Source organism: Megascapheus bottae, chromosome 1, assembly GCF_031878675.1.
Source record: "Megascapheus bottae isolate mThoBot1 chromosome 1, mThoBot2.hap1, whole genome shotgun sequence".
Lineage (NCBI taxonomy): Eukaryota > Metazoa > Chordata > Mammalia > Rodentia > Geomyidae > Megascapheus > Megascapheus bottae.
In genome coordinates this window covers 36,249,972-36,277,033 of record NC_143509.1, presented here as the reverse complement: position 1 = coordinate 36,277,033, position 27,062 = coordinate 36,249,972, and the positions used below count along the sequence as shown (strand labels likewise).

Below are 27,062 nucleotides of genomic sequence, written 5' to 3'. Positions count from 1 at the left end.
TTTTTCTTTCTGTAAATGGAGTTTTCCCAGTATTGAGAAGTAACTGATTACCAAGTGTTTTCCATCTTACATGTCAACAGTTGTAGGAATCTCAAATGTACTACTGGAGTGGAGTTTTTTATAAGCAATCTGATAAATTCCTAGCACTTTGTTGGCTATTAGTAATTGTTAAGTAAATTGGCTGCTGAAAAATCACCAGGAAAAAGTTAAACTACTTAATAATCATTTTTTTCTCCCACTGGTGTAAAATATAGCCTTAGTACACTACTTGGGATAGAATAAATATTTCAAATGCAATCTACTATCACATGTCATTCTGCTTTAATACATGTCAGCATCTAATTCATCCATTCGTGATATAATCCTTTCAGTAAGTTCATAGGAGTTTCATTACTTTCCCTTTGCATTTCAGACTACAATTATTTGGGATGCACATACTGGTGAAGCCAAGCAGCAGTTTCCTTTTCATTCAGGTAAATCCTCACGGTGTGCCTGGCACCTGATTCTTCCTACTTCCTAACAACTTCAGTGGCATGTGACTGTAAATCTTGAATTACCAACTTGTGGTCTTGTTACTTTCTCCAGGGCTTGATATTCTGACTTTTAGATTGTCAGGATCATCAGATGTTTGCTGTGAAATGTACTGTTAAGAAAGCATTTGCACTGGTGGCTCGTGCCTGTAATCCTAGCTACTCAGGAGTCTGAGATCTGAGGATCCCAGCACAAAAGTCAACAACACCACCCCTTCCCCTGCAAAAGAAAAAGCCTTTGCAGCCAGATTTAAGTAGGGAAGTATTATTTAATGTAAAGAATATATACATATATATGGGGGGAGTTGGAAGATTTTGTTTAAATGAATGTTAGTTCCACTCCACTTAACAAGTGTTAAGACTGAACACAGTCTACTGTAAATGGGGCCTAATGTACCTGTTATAAGGATAAGAGGAAATGGCATGTATGGAAATATTGTATAAACTTGTTTACCTCTACAGATTAGGTATCTCCAACTTTTCATTTTAAAGTGGTATATTTCAGTCCTCTTGTACACATAAAGTTCAGAATAAGCCTCCCCAGTGTTGGAATTTTTTTTGTCTTAGGTAGATTTCTCTTTTTACGCACTAATGGTGTGGGTTGGGAGTTTGGCCTAATGGTAGAGTGCTTGCTTAACATGCACGAAGACCAGGGTTCGATTCCTTGGTACCACATACATAGAAAAAAGCCAGAAATGGTGCTGTGTGGCTCAAGTGATAGCTCTATCCTTTAGAAAGCCCTAGCACAGTGCTCAGGCCCTGAGAACAAGCCCCAGGACTGGAAGGGAAAAAAAAAATGAATCATTTTTTTTTTTTCCCATGGATGATATAAAAGCTTGTTCATAGTAGGCAACTTGATAAGGAGAGATAGCTGACTTTTTTTCTTGTGGGTCATGGGACTTGAACTCTGGCCCTTGGTGCTGTCTCTGATCTTTTCAGCTAAGGCTATCACTCTACCACTTGAGCCACAGCACCACTTCCCATTTTCTGGTGGTTAACTGGAGATAAGAGTCTTAAGGACCTGGCTGGCTTTGAATTGTGATCCTCAGCCTTTTGTGTAATTAGGATTACAGGCATCAGCCACTGGTGCCCAGCAGAGGCCTTTTATTTTCTATTTATTTGTTTATTTTGCTAGTCGTTGGTTGGGCTGGAACTCAAGGCCTTACCACTGACCTTGGGCTTTTCTAGCACACTTCTGGCTTTTTCTGTGTACGTGGTACCAAGGAATCAAACCCAGAGCTTTGTGGATGCTAGGCAAACAGTCTGCCACTGGGCCACACACTCCCAGCCCTTTCAAACTAGAAATTATATACCTGCTTTCAGTGAGCTTCCTGATTGAGTTAACTGAAGAACTATGTGAGCAGTATTCTACCTAATTAAGCTGCTAATTTTAGAACTTTGATTTGGAGGTTAAGGTAAGCCTGATTCCTCTCAAATCTTTATCAGCAGCATCCTTTAACACAGGTAGCATATCACATTTAGGATGAAAGCATGTGGTGTGAATATCAAGCATTTATTTTTTGTCCTTTTGCATTTATTGTGATCATGAATGGATTTTTTGGGGGGGGAGGGGGACTAGTCCTGGACTTGAACTCACATGTGGTACTGTCCTTGAGCTTTCTTAAGGCTAGCATACTACCACTTGAGCCACAGCACACTTCTGCCTTTTTCTATATATGTGGTACTAACGAATCAAACCTAGGGTTTCATGCTTGGTAGGCAAGCTCCTAGCCCCTGTAATATGCATCAATAATGACCAATGATATTGAGCATCTTTGTATATTCTTTTGTCATATGTTTTATTATCTTTGGTAACTTGTTAAAGATGCTTTGATTGCATCAAGTTGTTGCTGAATTTTGTTCTGTTCAGGCATATGATTTCCAAATATATTATCCTGGTCCGCAGGTTTTCTTTGAACTCTTTCATCAGACTCCCTGAGAAATCAGAATTTCTTAATTTTCACTAATTTTGTAATTAAGTATTTTGTTTATGTGTTGTCTAATGTGGAACTCTTAATTAGCTCTTTCTCTTCCTTTGGAGAGTTTCATTTCTAATATGGGGTTTTAGTGCTGTTAATTTACCTTTATTATTTAATAACTCTCCCCTTAAATTTTTCTTTCTTTTCTATTCTTTTTTCTTTTTTTTTTTTAAATACAACCATTTCTTTTTGTGGTGCTAGGGATTGGACTCAAGACCTTGTGTGTTCTAAGCTAAGTGTTCTGCTACTGAGGGTTATAGCCTGGTTCTAATATCATAATTATTTTGGCAGTACTGGATTTGAACTCAGGGATTCACATTTGGTAGGCAGTCTTTCCTTTCTCCTTTTCCTCTTTTTTTCTTTTCCTTTCTTTCTCCCTCTGTGGCAACTCCCAGTATTCATCATTCATTCCTTACTGTGGTTTGGAGGGTTTTTTTTGTATTTGTTTGTTTTTATTTGTTTTGTCATGGGGCTTGAACTCTGGGCCTGGGTGTTGTCCCTGAACTCTTCAACTCAAGGCTAGCACTCTACCACTTAAGCCATAGCACTACCAGATTTTTCTGTGTATGTGGTATAAGAAATCCAACCCAGGGCTTCCTGCATGCTAGACACTCTTGCCACTAGGCCATAGTCCCAGACAATGGTGTTTTGTTTGCTAAACCTGATGGTGTATCTGCTTTAAGCTACTTTTAGTATTTTTCAGCATCTGCCCATTTTTTACTTACTGCTTAGATCTCTGATGGAACATGACAGATATTTGGCCTTCAAAACATTGTATTAACATATTATCTACTAAAGTTGAATTAGTTTTTAACACTTCCCATTTTTTAAGGCTATTACAAAGATTTTACTCAAATACTTTCAAGTTTTTATAATGGGTATTCATTTTAGGGTCTTGTGTTCTGAAACAGGACCTAAGCCTTACATCCTCTGGCCCTAAACTTACTTTAAAACTGATCATTTAATACTGTTTAATGTCAAAAGCCTAGTATTTACTGGTCAAGTTGCAAATGGAGGAAGGAATCTAAAGTAGATAATCCAAGTAATTAAAGAAAAATACTTTAAACGGTATGGGGGGGAATGAGAAACAGGAATGTGAGGTCACCCAGACATTAACAGTTGCAGGAAACTAAGATGTAGAGAAAATGGGAGGAGCTGATTGTCCAGTGGAAATTTGATCTCTGGAGCAGACATGCCTGATAGGTGCCCTTTCCAGAGACTCAGCCCACCTCCTGAATGGCATGCTACTAGCCACTGGATACTGGATGAGGCCACAGCAGCCTCCCATAGGGTAGCTCTGAAGAAGTTTCCCCTGGGATCCCCTAGCAAGGAATTGCACATGTAGTACAGGAAAATGGTCTATAGACAGGCAATGACCAAGTGTTACCTAAAGGACCAATCAAAAGGTAATAGGGAAATTGCTCTTATAATTTACGTAGTTGACAGATCTAAATTTGTGTGATTCTGGAAGTGGTTTTTTTGGGGGGGTGTTTTGTTTGTTTTTTTAATGTTTGGTTGTAGATTCTCAAAATTTGAAAGTTCACAAAAAGATTAATTTATGCTATTGCTTTTATTTGCCACTGTATTTTTCATGTCCCCTTAAGTGGGAGATTAAATGAACTTCAGTCACTATGTATTTTTTAACAAGTCTGAATTACATTTCTTTCTGTAGTAAGATACCATTAAATTCTTCCTTTCCTGTTTTCTGTAACTTGCCTTCATAAACTGACTACATCCAGGCAGTATTCTGTTTCCTGGATTTTCATTGAATAACTATATCTAAAACTAGTTCTTCTATTGTCTGATATCTTACGTTTTCTTGTGCTGTATACTTTAAGACCTGATTGTCTTTAGCCAATTAAAAAATCAGTTTTGCTTTTGGCCTTTGTCTTTTAAAAACATGTCCTGCTATGAGCCTGCAAATTCAAATGAAAAATTTTTATGAGAAATGCTTTTTTTCCTGATTTGGTTTTTATTATTATTATTATTATTATTATTATTATTATTCCATTTGTCCATGTTGCAAGTTGTCAGGCATGACGTATATTCAACAGTGATCAAATACATTTATAATATGTTCTTTTTCCATTTATTTTTTATTGTAATTAATAAAAGGGTTACATTATATTCACCAGGTAGAAAGTGCATTATTTCACAAACATTGATACCCTTTCTCATGTCTTGGTCCTTCCACCCCTGCCCCTCATCTGTTACAAATAACCAAATACGCATATATCCAATATATTAGATAACAAGGTGAAATATGGGGCCGGGAGTTTGGCCTAGTGGTTAAAGTGCTTGCCTTGCATGCATGAAAACCCGGGTTCGATTCCTCGGTACCACATACATAGAAAAAAGCCAGAGGTGGTGCTGAGGCTCAAGTGGTAGAGCTCTAGCCTTGAGAAAATCCAAGGACAGTGCTCAGGCCCTGAGCTCAAGCCCAGGACTGGCCAAAAAAAAAAAAAAGGTGAAATACTGTAACAATATGAGATAACCAAGGGACAGCAAAAGAGATGAAAGATAACATTAAGGACAACAATTACTCATTATATGGCTTTTGTTTCTGTACCTGGAGGTCCTTTCATTTAGCATCACACTTATGTATCTTACATTTTATGTATTATGTTTTATGTGTCTTATGTATCTAGGTTTTGTTCTATTATATATCCCTGCTAGGAGAGCCCAAGGTTTCTACTGATTATGACAAATGAGGGAAACCATTGAGACTATGTTCCTTTGAGTCTGGCTTACTTCACTTAGTATGATTTTTTTCTAAGTCTTTCCATTTATGTGATTTTTTTTTAATGTTGAGTTACTGTACACACACATGTACAAATACAATGAGATAATGACTTTAATTTTCTTTCTTTGGTCTCCTTTATTAAATCTTTTGGGCTTACAAAGATGAGTATTGTATCCCAAGCTTGATTTCATGATATTTTTGGTTAGTTTTTGGATTTTGTTGGTTCTTTTGGTGGGGGGATGGAGAGCTTAATTTTTACCATCTTATTTTTGTTTGTGTCTCTATCTTCAGAATGAGAGCAAGACTTTACTGGAAAGGTTCAGAAAGAAGCCACTTTAGGTTTTATAGGCCATATGAACTGTGTTTGAGACAATCAGCTCTGCCTTATAATCCAAAGCAGCTTTTGGAATATATAGCCTATTGAGCCTAGCCTAGGTTTCAGCAAGATTTCATGGACATTGAAGTTTAAACTTCCATGTTTTCACATCAAAGTCTCTTGCCATCACTGACTGAAATTTAAAGTCTACTTTTAACTCATTGGCCAGTTTTTTAATTCAGTGTTCTTTGTATGCTCCTATTGCTTAAACTCAGTTGATTGCACCTTAGTGCTACAACACCCTAGTGAGTGTTGCTAATTATGGAAGGCCTTCATACTTCTTACTTTGCAGCAAAGGTAAATATTTAACTACTAACCTTTTTTTTGGGGGGGGGCAGTCATGGGGCTTGAACTTAGGTCCTGGGCACTGTACTTAAGCACTTTTGCTCCACATCTGAGCCACACAGCATCACTTCTGGCATTTTCTGTACATGGTACCAAGGAATTAAACCCCAGGCTTCATGTGTGCTTGGCAGGCACTCTACCACTAAACCACATTCCCAGCCCCAAGGGCTTTTCTTAATGTCATAAAAAGTGTAAGTAGGTGCTGGGAGCAGGGCCTAGTGGTAGAGTACTTGCCCAGTATGCATGAAGCCCAGGGTTCAATTCCTTAGTACCACTTACACAGGAATAGTGGGAAATGGTGCTGTGGTTCAAGTGGCAGAGCACTAGTCTAAGCAAAAAAGTGTCCAAGAGCAGTGCCCAGGGCCTGAGTTCAAGCCTCCCCCCCCCCCCCAAAAAAAAATGTGTAAGTAAAATACTACTACTGTGTCATTTACTATACTGAATCTAACAAACCAAACATGATTCAAAATTCAAGATGTTAGACTTCATCCACATGGAGTAAATCCAACCTAAACATTTGTTCCTCTTCAGCACCAGCATTGGATGTTGACTGGCAGAGCAACAACACCTTTGCTTCCTGTAGTACAGATATGTGCATTCATGTCTGCAAATTAGGACAAGACAGACCTATTAAAACATTCCAGGGACATACGGTAAGAGACCTTTTTTCTCCTTTAAGCAAATAATAAATAAGTAATGTTGTAGAATAGTTTTGAAGTATAACTATTTGCTCTTATTTTCAGAATGAAGTAAATGCTATCAAATGGGACCCAACTGGCAATCTTCTGGCCTCCTGTTCTGATGACATGACTTTGAAGGTAATTCAGCTAGTGGGAAACATGGGCAAGGCTGTCCCACACTGTGGCTGCGCTGGCAGTTTTAAATGGTGCTCTCACGTTGAGAATGTTTAGGTCTGAGGAAAAGACTTACTGTCTAGCTTTTGAGTGGCTATTATAGTTCTTTAATCTTTGTTTTCTGAAATATATAAAAGCACTTGAATGTAGTCATTTCTGTTTAAAGAATGGCTGTGAGTTACGAGCCTCTGTTAGCCACAGTTCTTCAGAGAGATGGAGAAGCTAAAGAAGACAGAAGATAGGAGGGATAGGATCATTAGGAGACCTACAAGAATTGATGTTCATGATTATAGAGGCAGAGAAGTCCCATGGTGTGTTGCCTGCTTGGGAAATCCGAGTCTAGTCTTGAGTCCCAAAGTTTGGAAATCAGAGATGCCAGTCCCAGTGGTGTGAGACCTAATCCAAGGGCAGACTAGTATTTCAGCTCAGCACTGACAGTGGAGAACAGGAAGGAGACTTACTTTGCCTTTGCGTTTTATGGAGGTGCTCACCTCTATAAATTTACTTTGTTTCTCATTTTTTTTCTCATCCAGAAACTCACACAGACAGTATTATGTCATGACTCAAGTCAAGTTGACATAGAAAATTAACCATTACAGATAATAAGAAATATAATTAAAGTTTTAAATTGACTTCACTATTTTGAAAGTCCTTAAGATTTGACGTGGTATTTAGTTTTGCTATGGTGTGAATGTGGAAGACCTTTACTTAAAACTGTTAGCTGAGAATATCATAAAGCAAGTGAACCTAGTGAACAAGCCAGCATCCTCAGCTGAAAGTGGGTTTCATTTTTGTGTGACTATAAGCATAACTTGCATGTACTTTTATGTAAGCCTACCATATATTCCTGCAAAGAAGATTTTGAAGTAAAAGAATAACAGTACTAACTAACCTAAGTGCATGAAACCTTGTACTTGTTCCATCAACAAGTATACCATATTCTTTCTGTGCCAGTCCTGAGGTTTGAACTAAAGGCCTGGCTGCTATCCCTGAGCATTTTACATCAAGGCTAGAGCTCTGTGACCTGAACTAGAGCTCCACTTCTGGATTTTTCATGGTTATGGTTAATTGGAGATGAGTCTTACATGGACTATGTTGTCCAGGCTGGCTGATTAGCTGTGTGTGGACCACCAGTGCCCCACAACATCTAAAGCATTTTTATCCATGGCTTTGCAGTCTAGTACTTTGACTATTAGAGCTTCTTAGAAATGATAATAGTGGAGGAAAGTTACTTTCTTTACTACTATATACAGACTGAATGGAACTTGGAAGCCTTATATTCTCAATTTTTTTTGTCCCTTTGTATTTTCATTTAGATAATTTAGATCTCTCTACTCAAGTTTGGGCTCCCTTTTAAGCATTGTTAGTACAAACTTCTTTCTTTACTGTTTATGTAATTGATATCCTTGCATGCACATGCACTTACTCTGTGAAATAAAGCAGCACATGGCACGTGAGAAAGTGAAAGAAAACCAGTGTGCAGAGAGCTCTGTCATGATAAGAGTTGGAAGCTGGAGAAGCTGGAACTAAAATTCTAGGCTCTGGACAATTGGAGCCTTTCTTTTGCAATCCTAAGAATAATTAAAGGCTACACTTGATTTTAATTTGTAATGGAGCTAACTACTTTCTGAGAACAGGGAATAAAATGAATCCCAAGAAACACTTAAGAATTTGCGCATTTTAAGAGCTTATGTAGACAAGAATATTTTAAGGGATGAAAGTGGCCAGTTGTACCATGCTGTTGTAAGTTCTGGAAACTTGTCTTTTGAATTTACTTAAACAAGATTATATCTTTGCTACAAAGACACTGTGATACTGCTTTATTTCCTTTTATTATATTACAGATGTGTGAATTCCAGCTCTGTTGTTAATTTATTGTGCAGTTAAAATGTTTGTGTTTATTTGGCAAAATAATACAAATCGCTACCTTACATCTGTATTGAATGATACAGATACTCTTGACATAGATTGTAATTTTTGTTAGATTCTAATTTTGTTAAGTTTTGTTTAATAATCATGATTTAAAGCTATACAATGATTTTTTTTTTTTTTTGCCAGTCCTGGGCTTGAGCTCAGGGCCTGAGCACTGTCCTTGGACTTTCTCAAGGCTAGAGCTCTACCACTTGAGCCTCAGCACCACTTCTGGCTTTTTTCTATGTATGTGTTACCTAGGAATCGAACCTGGGTCTTCGTGCATGCTAGGCAAGCACTTGAACCACTAGGCCAAACTCCCGGCCTACAATGAAATTTTTAAAAAATATTTTTATTGTGATTAATAGAAGGGTTACATTATATTCACCAGGTAGACGGTGCATAATTTCACAAACATTATACAATGAAATTTTTACCTTTAATTATAGCATCTGTTTTTATAGTTGGTTGTATCTGAATCCTCATTTATATTCTTTGTGTCTTATTTTCACTTTTAAATTAAGAATTTCCCTGTTTGTAATGTAGGTTTTTAATATAAGGGGCAACATTAAAACTGTACATTAGACATTTTGAGGTTGTTACTCGTAAGAATTTGTGTCAGTGTCTGATTTTAGGGGTAAAGCTGGGGGTCCACATATGCTAGGCCAGTGCTCCACCAGTGAGGTACCCCTACTTTCTGAAACCATCAAAAGTGATCTGAACAGTTACAGTTAATTTAGCCTTCAAACCTCACAATGGTGAATATTTTTGAGGAACTTAAAGCTGTCACTTTTTACAGACATAAATGTTAAATATAGTCTTCTATACGTAAGCGTCTTTGTAAACAGTCTCTTGACTAATACAGTTTTTCCGGATTTATTACTTATTCTGACTTGAAAGACAGTATTTTAATTGTTCCCACTGTATGGAAATAATAAATAATTTTCTTTTTTTTGTTTAGATATGGAGCATGAAACAAGATAATTGTGTCCATGATTTGCAAGCACATAATAAAGAAATTTATACTATTAAATGGAGTCCAACAGGACCAGGGACAAATAATCCAAATGCCAACCTTATGTTAGCAAGGTGATATTTCTACTCTCTTCTTTCCTTTATGACTCTTCTGTTATTAAAAAAGAATAATAAGCATGGCAGAAAATGAGGGAAGATTCCTGAAATGAGAATGTATCTTTTTTCAAAAAATTGTTTTAATTGACATTTCAAGCTGGAGCTTGAACTCAAGGCCTTGGCTCTGGTTTTTGAGTCTTGACCTTTCTCAGGCCTGCCTTTGAACCTCAATCTTTAGGTCTCAGGCTCCTGAGTAGTTAAGATTATAGGTATGACCCGCCAGCACTTGTTAAGGACTATGGGTTTTTTTTGTTTGTTTGTTTGTTTGTTTTGGTTGTGGGGGCTTGAAGTCTAGACCTTGGCACTGTCCTTGAGCTCTTCAGCTCAAGACTAGCATTCTACCACTTGAGCCACAGTGCCACGTCCGGTTTTCTGGTGTTTAATTGGAGATGAGAATCTCAGTGACTTTTGTGCCTGGGCTGGTTTTGAAGGCTTTGAATCAGGATCCTCATATCTCAGCCTCCTGAGTAGCTAGGATTACTTGAGCCACCAGCGCCTCGCAGGTCTTAAAAATTTTTATATGTAATGATCAAGCTGGGGCTGGTGGCTCATGCCTATAATCCTTGCTATTCAAGAGGCTGAGATCTGGAAGACCAGCGAGGGCAGGAAATTCTGACTCTTAATCCCAATTAACCACCCGAAAACTAGAAATGGCTCTGCATATTACAGTGCTAGCCTAGCCTTGAGCAGAAGATTTCAGAGGCAACCCCATGTCTCGAGTTCTAGCCCCCACAGCCAACTTTAAAAAAGTAATCAGATAGATTGCTTATATAAAATATTAATTAAATAGGTAAGGCATATGGACACCTGTCAGTAATCCCAAGAACATTTAGTAGGCTGAGACAGGAGTGTCCAAGTGTGAAGCTATCCTAGGCCAGCCTCCTCTTTCCAAAATAGAAGAAAGAAAAAAGAGGAAGACCTAATATAATGAAAATTATATTAGCTCGTTAAAATGAAATTAAATTGGTGTTCAAAGCTATGGATCATTGAAAAGAGATTTACTAATTTAAAAAATAACAGTGAATTAGCACATTTTTATTTTCCAGCTCTGAGATCTAGGGATCCCATTAAGTCCACTTTTTTCTCTTGTTTAACTTTTCATTATCTTGCTTCTCATGAAGGATTTGGAGCTAGCTGTTAGGACCAGCAAAATTTGGGGAGTGGGGCAAGTCTCCACAATTATTTTATTACTTCAGTTCATTTCCCCCCTTGTTTTTCAGTGCATCCTTCGATTCTACTGTTAGGTTATGGGATGTAGACAGAGGGATTTGCATCCATACTTTGACAAAACACCAAGAGCCTGTGTACAGTGTCGCTTTTAGTCCCGATGGCAGGTATCTGGCAAGTGGTTCTTTTGACAAATGTGTACACATCTGGAACACACAGGTATGTCTGCTTTGTTTAAATATCAAATACTACAAGCATTTGCCTATGTAAGTTTTGTTGTTTTCTGGTTTAGTTTAATTTTTAGTTTTAAAAACATAGGAGTATGCTTCTAGAGAATTTGTAAGTAAAGATCAAAACTGAAAAAAGTTACATTTTCATATGCAGACCGGAATTTAGAATGGGTTTACTTTGCTTGTTTTATTATTCGTTATTTATTACTCGTTATTTTATTTAACAGTGTTATAAGCACAAAAGTGAAAGTTTTAAGCTCTTTATTTAGGTAAGATGGGATTTTATTAGCTAAAAGAATTATCCTTGAAGGCATTGCGTATAAGTGATTAAAATGTATTGAAGAACTTGGGACTGGTAATGCTACTCAGGAGAGGACTGTGGTTTGAAATCAACTCCAAACAATAATTCTTTTTGTAGATACCACTGATGGTATAGAGATTTTTTTTTGTAATATTTAAGTTGTATTCATTGTTGTTTTAACTCCTTTGAAGTTGATTTTTTTCTGTACTTTGTGAAGGACATATGAAATTTTTTACCTTGTATTTGGACACTTAATTGTTACATTCTTCATTGTCACAGCACTTTACCTTATTACTCAGATTTCTTTGTTTCTCGTCTTAGATATTTAAAAAGGTGTACACTTTGGAAATTATTTTTGACTGCTTCGAAATTATGCATGATTTGAGGGGAAGTTGTCACTGAGTTTTTAATCTGTCTTTTATTCTCTTAGCAGTGTTTCACATTTTTTACCCATAAGATCATTCATATAATTTTAAAATACTCTGGAATGTCTTGTACACATATGAACATACTCATACACTAATTCTGGGGCCTTGCAGTCTTTCTGTGGCTCTTCTACTTTGAGCCTCACTTCACATCAGCATTTTGCTGATTAATTGGAAGTAAGAGTCTGCCTGGGCTGGCCTTGAATCATGACCCTCAGGTGTCGGCCTCCTGTATCTAGAGAGTGAGCTAACAGCATTCAGTCGAGCAGAATCTTCAAAAAAATGTTTTCTGCTCCTATTGCTACTTGGAATAATCTTAGGACATAAATTTTAATGCAATTAGGTTGTGGAGCTTTTTAAGTGTTAATGGAATATTCTGCTAGGCTTTCATTATCCTTCAAGTTATAGCTGAAAAATTTTGTTTTAATTTTATTTTTTTATTATTTATTTATTTTGCTCATGCCTGTCTTGGAGCTTGAACTCAGGGCATTGTACTGTTCTTGAGCTTTCTTTTCTTGAACTTTATCACTCGAGATTGAACTTTACTTCTATCTTTTCTTGGGGGGGGGTAGCGGCAGAATATATATAGGGGAAGAATATATATAATTGGTGATAAGAGGGAGTCTTGTGGATTTTCCTGTCCAGGCTGGCTACATACTGCAGTCCTCAAGTTTAGTCTCTTGAGTAGCCAGGATTACATTACAAACATGAACCACCAATGCCAATCTTGTTTTGCGTCTTTAAATTTGGGTTTCAACATTTCATTTAGTGAATTTTCCATGAGCCACACATCCAGTTTGGAGTTTTTGCTTGCTAACCTTTGCCACAATGTAGCGTGAATGGCTTCTGGTCTTCTTCCTAATAAGAGTTCCCATTTCCATCTTCAAAGCTCATAGGGCACATTTCCTGTCACATTTTGGTCTTCTGAGCATGTACTCAAATTACTTATTGAGCTTTTCTTACCATCCATATTATACACCTTCTCCAGTCTGTATGTCCAGACACTTAACAGATTTCTCCCACAAACCATTTGCAAAGACATCTGAGCCACATGGTCAGGTTTAGTCATAATGATAGCCCCATTTGTCTAGTATCATTTGTCTACTATCAGTTTCTATAGTTAACTTTCATTGTTGTGACTAAAATCTTTTTTCTCAGTTATCTCAGGTATTTATTTTAGCTCATAGTTTTCAGAGGTGTCAGCCAGGAAGTAGAAAAAGGAGGCCAGATGAATCATTTTTGTTTTCATTGCTAAAGGAATAAATAAGCTACACTTAAGATTCAGATAATTGTTAATTTTTTTTTTTGCTGTGTTTTCTTAAGCTTAGAACATCCTCCAAGAATAATTTTATGTTATTTCAGCTTTTCTTGACTGCCCTGACCCACATATTTTCCTGGCTTATACTTAGCATGGGCATAAAGCCAGTTCAGGCAGGAAAGTCCCATGAGATTTTGTTTTAAATTGCTGTATTTTATTGTTGGGGTGATGTATAGAAGAGTTACAGTTACATTCATTAGGAAGTGGGTACATTGCTTTGTGAATATTGATTCTCCTTCCCATGTTTCTTTCCTACCCCCTCATCTTGTTTTTCCCCTTCCTTTCCCTATATCAAGTAAACAAATAGGCAGATATATAATAGACCAGGTATCAGAGTCAGATACAGTAACAACATGAGATAAACCATAAGAGGGGAGGAAGAGAAAATAAATAACTTTACATAGTATCTTAAGAAGAACAATCACAAAGATAAACCTCTTCTTTGCATATCCTGGAGTTCATTTTGCTTGGCCTCATCCTATATTTCCATTGGTACATAGCTTTTGAGCTATTGTGGTCTTCTGCGAGGAGAATCCTTGATATATACTAATTATTACAAGTGAGGGAAATCATGGAACGTTTTTTATGCCAGTCCTGTTGCTAGATCTTGCCTAGGCACTATCCATGGGCTATCACTTGAGCCACAGCACCACTTCTTGCTGTTTCTGTGTATGTGGTACTGAGGAATTACCCAGGGCTTTGTGCATGCTTAGGCAAGTATTCTACCACTAGGCTACTCTGTCTGGCCCGTCCATGAGATTCTTACAACTCTGATTAACCACCAAGAAGCCAGAAATGAAGCTGTGACTCAAATGATACACTACTAACTTTGAGCACAAAAGGCTCAAAGACAGTACCCAAATCCTGAGTTCAAGCTCCAGGACCATTACAAGAAATAAATAAAATCAAAAAGTTATTTTGTATCATGTATTGAATATTTGTTTGTAGCTCTGTCATAGATGCTAGAAATAATCAAGACTGTTCACCTACACTAGAAAAACTAAATATGTGAGCCGTGCCTGGTGGCTCATGCCTGTAATCCTAACTACTCAGGAGGCTGAGATCTGAGGATCACAGGTCAAAGCCAGCACAGGCATGAAAGTTTGTGATACTCTTATCTCCAATTAACCACCAGAACACTGGAAGTGGCACTGTGGCTCAATGGGTAGTGTGGTAGCCTTGAGCTGAAGAGCTCAGGGACAGCTCCCGGGCCCAGAATTCGAGTCCTACAACCAACCAAAAAAAGAAAGAAAAAAGAAATAAAAGAAAAACTGAATATGTGTTGAAGTGGTCTTTCGAGATTAGTTTTTTTTTTTATTAAAAAAGGAATACATGATTTCTAGTATTTTCAGAACTTACAGCTAAATTATATTTCTACTTGTTAAATAAAGCATCATTGTATTTTATTCACTGTTTTTTAATAATTATTTTTAAGATTATGTCTTTCAATTTTTAGACAGGTGCTCTAGTTCACAGCTATAGGGGAACAGGTGGAATTTTTGAAGTTTGCTGGAATGCAGCAGGAGACAAAGTTGGAGCCAGTGCATCAGATGGTTCAGTAAGTACAAAATGTTTGCAGAAGGGGATCAGTATGCACATGACAGTGAGATTTACTGTAGTTATTTTGATGACTACAAAAGTGTTTTTTACAAAAAGAAGTTTAAAGATGCATTATTTATTTCTTTTCACTTGTAGGCTCTTTCATGTTCTTCATTAGTCATATAATGTAAACCAAATTTTGGTTTACAGCAGAGTGTCTCTATAATCAAGTTGTAAATATATATATGAATCACTCTAGGAATAAGTTGAGTTTTTAAGCTTAGGGAAGGGAGGTTAAAGACAGATGGTTTCTTCAGTGAGTAATGTGGGATACTGAGAGTCAAGAATGAGTTTGCTCTATAAGCAAAGGGAAGCTGGAAAGGATGCAGTCATTAGCTTTTTTGGGGGAGGGAAGGTTTATGGGGCTTGAACTCTGGATCTGGGTGCTGTCCCTGAGCTCTTCAGCTCAAGGCTAGTTAGTGCTCTACCACCTAAACTACAGCGCGACTTCCAAATAGCCCTTTTTTTTTTTTTTTTTTTTTTTTTACTTTTATTCATTAGCTCTTTGAGCACTGTCCTTGGACTTTCTCAAGGCTAGAGCTCTATCACTTGAGCCTCAGCACCACTTCCAGCCTTTTTCTATGTATGTGGTACTGAGGAATCAAACACTGGTCTTCATGCATGCTAGACAAGCACTCTACCACTAGGCCAACTCCTGGCCCTTGTCCCTTTCTTTTTAATTAATGTAATTCCTAAAATTGTAACTGTATTTTTATTCCTGTAGTACTAGCTCTTGGTGATACTTCCTCAGTCTACTCAGGTGATTTTATTTCTGTTGGTTAAGTGCCCATTTCCATGACTGTGCTTCTTTGGTTTTGGAAACTTGGAACAAAAAAATTCCAAATTGTACTACAGAAAAGTTAAATTTGGCTGGGTATGGTGGCTCACACCTATAATCCTAGCTACTCAAGAGGCTGAGATCTGAGGATTATGGTTCAAAGCCAGCCTGGACGCTAAAGTCCGTGAGACTCTTAACTCTAATTAACCACTGGAGATCCGCAAGTGGCACTGTGGCTCAAGGGATAGTGTGGTAGCCTTGAGCTGAAGAGCTCAGGGACAGTACCCAGGCCCAGAGTTCAAGCCCCGTAACTGACAAAAAGAAAACAAAAAGTTAAATTTGGAACGCACAATAAAGATGTTAAGTACACTGGTTGATTATTTAATTTCTTGCAGGTTTGTGTATTAGACCTTCGGAAATAGCGCTACTAGTTGGAAGCCATGGACCGACTATGAATGTGTACATAGCCAAAATGACTGTCCCTGACCCATGTACTGCTACAGTCCCACTTGAACCATGGCCAGTCCACTGCAGCCAAATCTAAGAGAAGTATATACATACAATGTATATAAACAAAATTGCACCCTGAAGATGACAGAGTTTTGTCACAGCTTGTGAATTCTGTTCACCAAGTGCTGGAATCTAATCTGCTGTGCCCCTAAAATAGCATTTAGAAGTTTGGGATATGAAAAACAGAAGAGAGAAAGAAATATACGCTATAAAAGCAGACCATATATGTACCAGAGTTTGGATACTAATGACAGCCTTGTTTCTCCCCTTTGAATCAATCAGCAGACACCATGGATTCTATTCTTTTTTCCCTTCAGTAGTGAGCAGTTTGTATGTACAAAGAAAATGAACGTAACAAAACTTGCAGCAGTAGTTTGTTCTTGCTTTTACATTTTGTTTTTGGTTTGATTATGGATGCATGAAGTAAGGGAGTGAATCAGTTTCTTGTTACTTTTTTTTTTCACCTTTTAAACAACAAAAATTTTCTTAAAAATACTTTAAAGCATTCTTTTGAAGAGGTAGATGTTTGGTACATGTTTGGCTCCCAGAGCATATATTCAATTGGTGCATATTATGGAAGGAGGCATTGGGAGTTAATGAAAGCATGGGACTTCGGTCATATCAGCCTAGAAGAGACATCCGTAAAGAAGGGTATTATGCTCTGTTTCTGTTTCTGCTTCTGTTTCTTTCTTTGTCCTCTTTGTCTCTCTCTGTCTCGCTCCTCTCTCTTTTCTCTCTCTCTCTCTCTCTCTCTCTCTTTTTTTTTTTTTTTTTTTTTTTTTTTTAGTGATGTGGCTTAAATATAATAGGTTATTTTGGGGGACATATACTAGAAGGGCACAAATGTTTTGTTTTTCTTAAGTACCATATTGAAGATACAAAAAAAAATCTTCTGATGTTTTGTAACCATAAGTAAATTATGGTTAAAGTGTGCACTATTGTGAAAAGGAGCAAAGTAGTTTTGGGCTTTTTTTGTTGTTATTTGTTTTGCTTTGATTTTTAAGAGATTAAAATGTTTCTGGATGAGGATTAGCTTCTCTCAAAGTGTCCATCATTCTGTACAGAAGCTTAAATATGTAATGTAACCAAACTCCAGTATTAAAGATCTCTCATGTTATTTTCCTTTATACAAAGCAAGATAACGGCATATAACACTGCCATTACATGGCAAAATGTTTGCTACCTTAGTTTAAAAACAATCTTTAAGACAAAAGACTTGCTTCAAGGTGTTTTTAAATAGCAGTGATTCAGAATTTAAAAAAGAAAAAAAAGTAATTGCACTAACCTCCCTGCTGCTCTGATTCTGCATTTGTGGTACTTGTGACTACATTTTCTCAAATATAGATAGATTTACGCTGCTATTTTTTCCCATAAATCACTACTATTTCCTGTCCTTTAGTCTGTTTATATCAAGTATTTTCTTAAAAGATATAGGTATCAAATCAAATTTCCTCTTGTGCTCATGCAGCTACAAGTAAAGTAATAAAGATAAATGTTAGCATGAGGCCATGCTTATGCGTGTGATTAATAGGGTTTGTCATGATCTGCATAAGAACCCAGGACTATCAATTTTGAAGAAAATAGTTGTCAAATTTTGGTCTTAAAATTTTTAATTAAGGAATTGCTTATAATTAAACTTAGCAAATTTATAACACTATTTCTGTTCCTAATTATTTTGAGAGCTTTATTACTAAAAGTTTAACCTATGTTCTTACTTGAACTAGAAATTGATTTAACCCAAGTAATTCAACTTTTGATTTTCAGCCTTTGTTGTTTTGCTATTTTTACAAAATAGCATTGATTGAAGCAAGTCTTAGTTTTTCTAAGGTAGGGTAGCATTTGCTATTGGTAAAAAGAATAAATACACTTAATTTCACTATACATTGTTATATGTACCCCAGTTGTGGTTAGTGGGGACTATGATACTGTAATATTTTTTTAAAATTTACATCCAGAGAGGCAGTCATTCATGATGGTTTTGTGCCAGTTGTTTTTAGGGTTTTGGATCACAATAGAGATTTTAGAACATACTGCCCTGTGACTTACGTAGGAAACCTAATATGCTGAGTATCTGGCACTTGATATCCTGCTTTTATTGCTAGAGGTCCACATCTCTGTTTGACCTCTGTTGTTGTTTAAAAAAAATAAATAAAAATAAAAAAATCTGTGCAATAATTTTTAAATGTGCTCCCAGGAATAGACACAAATGTTTTGAGTATGTTTAAGCTGCATTTTCCTTTAGCGATGCATTTGTCAATTGCACTGAATTTAAATCTGAAAGTCAGAGGTGATTATTGATAGTACTTTTGTATTTTGATATGGACAATTTATTCATTTGCATACAGTTAATGACTTTTCTCCCAGCTGATTTAAAAGATAGTCAAGAAATTCTGCAATATAGCTGTCAAAGAGGACAGCTACATTTTTATGATATTGTCATCTTTTCTGTTTTTTTTTTTTAATTCTTCTATTTTACTTAAAGCATAATAGCCACGATAGAACATATAAAAGAGTATAAATTCAGAGCTTTATTATCCTGAAGTCTTGGGTCTTTCAAGTATAACCTTCTCTGCAAGGTGTCCATCTCATAGGCTGGTTCTTCATGAGCATCCATGTGTTGGGTTTTGCTGCTGTTCTCAACATCACCATTGCCTGCTGTGTGCCACCATGCTGCTCCAATAGACACGAGGAAGGTTGTCTCTAACTGAGCAGTGACATGATTGCAAGAGACCAAGTTTCACAGCCTGTAAAAGTTCTGTAGCTGAGGTTCTTACTCACTTTTCTCCCGTTTTCTCATGAGAACAATTTATTCCTGAAGATCAGCTGAATGCAGTCGTTTTTCTATAGTATTCACTATAGATCATTATTTTTTATGCTACCATTATGAAATTTAATCATAAGGAAAAATAGGAAGGAAAACTTGAATGAATTCTTAACTGATTTAAATAAAATAAAGAGCAGCTGCCACTCTTAAATGTCATAAAGGAATATTTTTTCTCCATGTAGGAAGTCTCTTAAGTACTTATATTTGTTCTAATCCCCCTTTCCTGTAATTGATCAGGTAATATCACTGATTTTAAAATGAGTTTTAGAAGTGGTAACTGGTAATTTCCTAATAGGTCTTAGCGTGTATCAAATTCTGTTTTAAGGAATTAATCTCTAGGTAAAGTATGTTTTAGGATTAAACACCTTTTACAGATACTGAAAGTGCCTCCTTTTGTGGTGTAAAAAACAAATTATGGTGCAAAAAGTAATCACTAGATTGAATTACATGAAGGTTTTTTGCTTTTTGACATAAAAATGTCAAGAGAAAGGCCAAAGATTTGTACTTTTTCACTTAACTTATAAAGCACTCCTTTTTTCCTTAAACTTCTTTCTGTCAAATTAGATTTAATGAGAGAGTACTATTTTTAAGGAGCTATCTGTTTATGTAGAATGATTTTGTTAAGAGTAATGTAAACTATTCATGAGTAGAGGCCTGAAGAGGACTGTGCATTTTTGCTATTTAAAGGAACCATACATGACCATACTTTGAGAGAGCAAAAATGACAAGTTTTACTAGATGCTTAGAAAAACCAATCTCATGCAGTGCTATTTACTCTTTTAAGACCCATTTTCATTTTCTTAAGCACATTGTATGTTTCTACGGAACCTGTGTTCATGCTCACATACTAAGGACGGTACTTGCATATGGTGAATTACTATTGACAGTTTTGCAGAAATCTTGTTTCACTGGACCAACATTGTGGCATGGCAGCAAATGCCAACATTTTGGGGAATAGCAGCAAACCTACAGAGACCCTGGTTATTGTTTTTGTTGCTGTTATTTGTTTGTTTTTTGGTTCCCCTCCCTTCCCTTCTCTGAAACAGCAGGGGTGGCCGGAGGGTAGGGAGCTTATGAATTAACTCCTTCCAGTAGTAGCTCTGAGTGTCACATTTAATATCAATTTTTAACATGATTCTAGTTAAGTGTAGAAGAGAGAGAAAAAGAGGAAGTATTCACTTTTTAATACACTGATTTAGAAATTTGGTGTCTTCTATCAGTAGTTCTGAGGCATTGGTAGCATCCCTTATTTCTGCCTTTACGTTGACAGTGTTGAAGCAGGGTGAATAAACTAGGGCATATTTTTCTTTTCTAGTGAGCTGCTTCATGATGTTTTCTTTGGAATTTCTGGATAAGTTCAAGAAAATGTTCTGCATGTTGTATCTAGTCTGATGTACTTATCCATCTCATTACAGACAAAAACACACAGACTGCATTTTGTAGCTCTGTAATCTTTGAATACAGAAGTAATTTTCTTCTTTCCTAACTTTGACATTGTAGCTATAATGTTTTCATTTTGATTTTTTTTTTCCAAATCCTTTGGGTCTAATTCTGTGAGCCTACCTGTAGCACTGGATTAAAATGTCTGCATCATTTCTTTAGTTATCCGGTTAACTTTAAAACTGTTGTAAAAGTGTAAACCAGCCCACGACAGTTTTTTGTACATGTTAAAGAACTTACTGTTCAGTTTTCATGATTATTATGTAAGGAAGACTGATGAAGATGTTCTATGCTGTCCTGGACCATGTTAATTACACTTACAATGTATTTGGTTCCACATCACAATGATTTGTCCCCAATGACTCTTTTATCCTTTCTAGGCACATTTTTTTGTTGTTGTTGTTGTTGTTGCAGTTTCCCTTTGCATTGTATTGCTTTGACAACTGTAATTTGAATCAGATCTGAAAGAGGTCCAGAATAAAATATATTTTGATATTATGTTGGCTGTGTACATATATAAAACCTTTGATAACTTGTAGTTTGTATAGACTCTTTAGTCAAGTTAAGAGAGGGATGGTATTTCTTGTTTACAACTTATTGTTTACATTTTACTTGCTTTTATTCTTCCAATGTTTTACTGTAGAATAAACCTTTTGCTCTGAGTTAGTCTTTATAACAGAAATATCTGTTCTCTCCCTCACTGGTGTTAGCGATTACAACAGTAACTATCATCAGAACCCGGACCCACTCTTATCATAAACATCGCTTTCCAACACATATACTTTAAGCCCATAGATAGAATGAAAATTTTTGCTATTTTATTACTTCTTGCAGGAGATAAGATTTTTTAAAATGAAGGGATTATTTTCTATTTTTATTAAAGAATAATAGAGCTTCTAACCAGCTAAGGGGTAGAGGTTACTATCCCTTTCACTGGAGTTACAGAGAAACTGATGATGTATTTAAAGGACATTATCTCACATACTTAAACTAAGGAGACCACAAATGCATTTGTTCACTTAGCATGCAGTTGAGCACAAAACAATGAGTATATGTTGTTGAAGATTTGGGGGACAGGAGGTTCAACTTCTTAGTAACATTTTTTCCCTTCACATAGGCCAGTTATAATTTAATCATTTTCTTCCTTAGCTAGTTGCTTCTGTTAGAACCAACAAATCATCTAGGAGCAAAGCTACTAACCACTCCTTTCAGGTTTAATTGATCACAACTTCTTGATAGTTACTTTAGATTTTTTTTTTTCTTAAAGAGAACCCTTGAGCACATTTTTTTTTGTTGTTGCTGTTTTTGGATTTTCAAGAACTTGTCTTCTCCAGGTCTCCTGTCTTTTCCTTGCCATTTTCCCTAAAGAAAAAGACAAGTGCAGGCACGGCCTCCTTGTGTTCATTAGAAATGAGCCGCTGCCGTTGCTAAGAACTCAATAGCCTTTCACTGTCAAGGGGTTAACTTTTATTGCATGGCATGGATTGTTGTTAACACTCTGCGCTTTATATTTCTGAAAAGTGCTGAAGGACCAAGGATTAGAATCCATATGAGCAGTCATTGAAGGGATTATTTTTAATTTCATAGTTCTTACACTTTATCATGGATTAGATTTCTTACCTGTTATAATATGTAGCCAGTTAAAGTTTACTGTTTTTGCAATATATTTATTTGGAAAATACAGTGGAGGAAAAGCCACTATGGACAGTGGTTTTATGGTGCTTTTCTCTGCTGTACCGAAGCTCTCTGTCAACAATGAAATGTTAACCCTATGCTACTTCTACTGCATGCTTCTTAAATGTCATATCTCAATGCTTAATTGTCCTAACTTGTAATATTTTTGTATTAAATTTTTTAGGAGTTCCTTGTAATTTCTTTATAATTTTAAGACATATTAAACACAAAGTGTTTAGTAAAGTACAGAATGACAATTACTAATGTTTCTTGGTTGTTGGGTTTGTATGCTCAATTGGGAAGATAGTTCACATCTTAAGAACTAGGATTAATGGGGTAAAATCTGTACTGGGCGGGGGAGTGGGGAGTCCCAGTTTTAGTATCTGTTTACTCATTCCAAGGCTTAATTAATTACAACTTTTTTAACAACTCCCCTGATATTTAAAAAGTGTTCTGACAAACTGGTATAAGAATGGGGTTTCTTAAGAAGTGATGCTGTGGGGGAAAAATAAAAGTTATGCTGTGGATAAATGAGCATTACATGAATAACCTCAGAAAATGGAACCTTCATATTAAAAACCTAGTCATTCAAAGTCTAGATTCAGTCTGGGATCAGACATCTGGACAGGTAAGCTTCCAGACTCACTCACTTTAGGAAATTTTGAGGAACCTCCTACACTGCCAGGACATTTTCTGCATCTGTTTTAGTAGCTTCATTTATGTGCTTTACTTTGCCAGTTGAATTACCTGATATTTCCTCTTCGTTTCATGGGGGACAGTATATCCCAGTAGAGGATGAGGAATATCTGAAATTCCTCGAAGAAATTTCTGCACATTTAGTGTGAGTACTCTAGTGAGTGCATCATCAAATAATTCAAATTAAGTTGAATATGGTATAAACATCTACCTTTGTAGTATTGGTCTTACTATTTCAGCTGATGTCATTGAAATAAGCTGATGTGTGAAAATAAGCATGGTATTGAAGTAAATACTTACTTAGAGGTAAGTTAATTTTTACAAAAAGATTGATTAAACTGGAGTCTCTGTGAGCAATCCCTTTTTAAAATGCAATGCTGGGTCTGCCCTGATGGCATCTAGGTAAGTGTTCTTTCTATGCCTGCTCCGTTGTACTATGGAAATCCAAAGGGAAGTTACGAAAGGCATATATATGAAGAGAGAATTTTCTTGGTCAATATTTTCTTTTCTCTGTGTAGATTCAGCAATGAAAGAGGCTGGGAGTAATTAACAAGACTAGTTTTACAGCCTTTCATCATTAAAGAAATGACTTGTTACTTTGTTAAGCAAGTTGGAGCTTTTCCTGTTGCACAACACAACTTACCTAGATCTAATTGTTACTTCCTGGGATTACTAGGCTTCTCTCCCCTCTTTTTTTTTTGAGAGAGGGCATCTCACTAGCCCTGTAAAACCTCAAATTCTCAGCTCACCTAACTTCAGCCTTCAGTGGAATTACAAGTGTAAATTACCACCTTGGGCATATGCAAGCGATGAACGCTTCTAAATCAATCCTGTCTAGCCACACTTTCACCATTTTCTCCCCTCCCCCAGCCTGTCTTCCCTTTTCTTCTCCCTTATCTCCCCCCCTCCCCTTCTCCCTCTCTCTTTCCTTCCCCCCCCCCTCCTGCTCCTTCTCCCTTTCCCTCTCCCCCTCTTAGTCCTGGAACTTGAACTCGGGGCCTGAGAGCTCACTGTTCCTGAACTTTTGCTCAAAGCTAGCATTCTACCACTTGAGCCACAGTACCACTTCCAGCTTTTTCTGAGAAGTTTATTGGAGCTAAGCTGCTCCAGCTGGCTTTGAACTGTGATCTTCATATCGCAGCTTCCTAAGTAGCTAGAATTACTGACATGAGCCACCAGCACCTGTCTTTTTTCTGTTTTTTAAATGGAAGGAAAAGAGACTAATAATTTGAGTGTATATTGGGCCTTGCTGCACATTTGCTGGTCTGAGGATCATGCCCCAAGCCAACCTGGGCATGAAAGGTTCATGAAACTCTTGTCTCCATTTAAGCACCAAAAAAAGCCAGAAGTTGAGCTGTGGCTCAAATGGTAGAATATCAACCAACCTTGAGTGAGAAAGCTCAGGGACAGCCTCAATGCCCTGAATTCAAGCCCCTGGATCAACACACAGCAACAAAATTCCTGCCAAATTCCTTCACATTTCTCTTTCAGTGTTTGCAGTTATTTCACTTCAATTTGGCTATTAGCATAGGTCAGAATGGCATTGGTACGTGGACACCTTTGTCTTTGTGACACACCCATTTTGATTCCTTATACTAGTATACTGCATGTTAATTTACAAGGTTTCAAAGTAAAAAGTGGGGAGTGTGTATGGGCATGTACATAAAAATAAATCAGTGTCCATTTTATCTGGCTTTGTGCAAAATTCTTCGGTGCTCCAAACGTTCTGTGTGGAACGTCACGCCTGGACCTGCCCTGTGGGCCTGGAGTGGGAGGGAGGGGGGACATTAAGACCCTGAGGGTGGTTTTTTTGTTGTTTTATTTTTGGTTTTAGTGCCAGCCTTGCCTGAGACTGGGGTCACAGGCATGAGCCACCAACCCTGCAAGACCCTGAGATTTTTATATTACAGTGTGAGATTGCACACTCCTTGGTGTACTCTTCATTCCATGTTGTCCCAGTCACATCATTTTCTCTTCAGAATGAATATCTTCATGATGTGATTTTATAGACAACTTAAGCATTTACAAACCAGTTTTCATATACCGTCTGAATAGTTTTGTTGGACACAAAGCATAATTGGGGTGGGGGGTATTGGGGCTTCCTGGGCGCTGTCCCTGAGCTCTTCAGCTCAAGGCTACCACCCTACCTTTGAGCCAAGCCCCACTTCGAATTTTCTAAAGGCTGATTGGAGATAGTCTCAGGTCCTTTTGTGCCTGGGCTGGCTTTGAACCTTGATCTTCAGATCTCAGCCTCCTGAGTAGCTAGGATTACAGGCGTGCGCCACCACACCCTGCTACAAAACATAATTTTGAATGTGTGGATTTTAAGGTACGTAAATCCTGCTGAGTAAATATACCTGTCATCTTTCCCAAGTTTCTTACTCCATTGTCCTGTGCCACTATCCTTGACTAACCAGTGTTTGCCTGTGTTTACATGGATGAATGTATTCTTTCCAGAAGGTTTTTGGTTTTTTTTTTTTTTTTTTTTTTTTGAGAACCTTCTTTCCAGAAGTTTTTGAAAATGGTGTCCACCGTGGTTAACTCCTGGGGAGAGTTTAGGCTGATTTTCTAGTTTTTGTTTCATGTTTTCCATCATTCCTTTTCTGGAATGAATTACTTTGGCATTACATGTTGTCCTACTGTGTGGATATGTCACAGATTATTTAATAGCACTTAGGAGCATTTGCTATGTTCTGGTGTCTGGCTTTTTATGTGAAAACTCATGTACAAGGATATTTTGGGGTCTGAGGCATTTTTGTGCCTAAATGTCTCAGAATGGAATATCCAGGAAACGTGTTTTTTGTTTTTGTGTTTTTGGTGGTTGAGGGGCTTGAACTCTGGACCTGGGAGCTGTCCCTGAGCTCTTCAGTTCAAGGATATTGCTCAGCCCCCTGAGCTACAGGCCACATCCAGGTTTCTGGTGGTTAATTGGAGATTAGAGTTGCATAAACTTGTGCGCTGGCTGGCTTTGAACTGTGATCCTCAGATCTCAGCCTCCTGAGTAGCTAGGATTACAGTTGTGATCTACCAGCACCCAGCTATGTGTGTGTTTCTTTTCTGAATAAATTGCCAACCAGTTTTCCAAAGTGCCTGTACCATATACATTTTACTTTATCTCCCAGATAATTTGAGGTTTACAGAAAAATTGTGATAGCAATATATTCAATCCTAGTGTATTCTTTCTTTGGCTTAACTAGTCGTGATACATTTGAAATACTTAACAAATCTAAGAAATTGAGATTGACACAATTTCTTTGTAACAAAAAAATAAAAAACATAAGATTCAGATGCTTTTCCACCATTGGCCTAGGAACCAAATTAGGATACCACATTTGTGTGGAGTTGTTACACTTCCTTTTCTTTTCCAACTTGACACTGTTAAAGAAAATTACCTCGCCATTTAAAAATATATTTCTATTTATATCTTTTTTTTTTTTTTTTTTGCCAGTCCTGGGCTTGGGCTCAGGGCCTGAGCACTGTCCCTGGATTTTCTCAAGGTTAGGGCTCTTACCACTTGAGCCACAGCACCACTTCTGGCTTTTTGCTACATATGTGGTACCGAGGAATCGAACCCGGGTCTTCGTGCATGCTAGGCAAGCACTCTGCCACTAGGCCAAACTCCCGGCCCCTATTTATATCTATTTTGATAGTGGGTATTGGACTCAGAGCCTTGTGCTTACAAGGTTGGCTCTCTATTTGAGCCTACTGCTCCTTTTATTCTTGGTTATTTTCAAGGCAAGCCCAACTCTGAACTATATTCTCCCCCTTGTTGCTGGGGATAAAAGTGCAGGGTTCACCACTGTGCCCAGCCATCTTGTTTCTCCTATAAGTGGAGTAACAGGCATGCTCCACCAGCTGGTGAGGCAGATAGCCTTACAAAATGAATGGCCTTGAGCCATTTTGCCCAGCTACCCCAGGCATTTTTAAAAGGTACAGGCCATGCATTTCATAGAGTATCCCTAAAGCTAAGTTTTTTTCTGTTATGTTTCAGAAATATTTTGCTTATGTGTTTTCGGATATGTTTCTGTTATGTTTTCATGCTCGGGCTGGTGATACAGGTTTCAGAGAAGACCATCATCGATGTTTAAACATCATTACAAGAATACATGGTATCAACATGATTTATTCATATTGACTTTGTAGACATTTGGCAAAGCTGGTGTCTCTAAGATTTCTCCTCTGCAAAATTACTGCCCCTCTCCCCACAGTATTTATTAGAAACAAGTTACTG

The 27,062-nt window shown here is 37.2% G+C and overlaps 1 protein-coding gene across 9 annotated transcripts in view; it reads left to right on the top strand.

Moving 5' to 3' along the window:
• Tbl1xr1 (TBL1X/Y related 1) overlaps nt 1–22,395 on the top strand; it is a 146,983-nt gene extending 124,588 nt beyond the window's left edge. For all 9 annotated transcript variants that reach the window (XM_090342419.1, XM_090342409.1, XM_090342393.1 and 6 more), the window contains 7 exons: nt 413–473; nt 6,505–6,626; nt 6,717–6,791; nt 9,700–9,827; nt 11,090–11,255; nt 14,767–14,868; nt 16,083–22,395. In XM_090342419.1, coding sequence (XP_090198545.1) covers nt 413–473; nt 6,505–6,626; nt 6,717–6,791; nt 9,700–9,827; nt 11,090–11,255; nt 14,767–14,868; nt 16,083–16,109 — 681 coding nt within the window. In that variant the 3' untranslated portion in view covers nt 16,110–22,395. The remainder of the gene's footprint in view (nt 1–412; nt 474–6,504; nt 6,627–6,716; nt 6,792–9,699; nt 9,828–11,089; nt 11,256–14,766; nt 14,869–16,082) is intronic.
• Nucleotides 22,396–27,062: the final 4,667 nt, after the last annotated feature.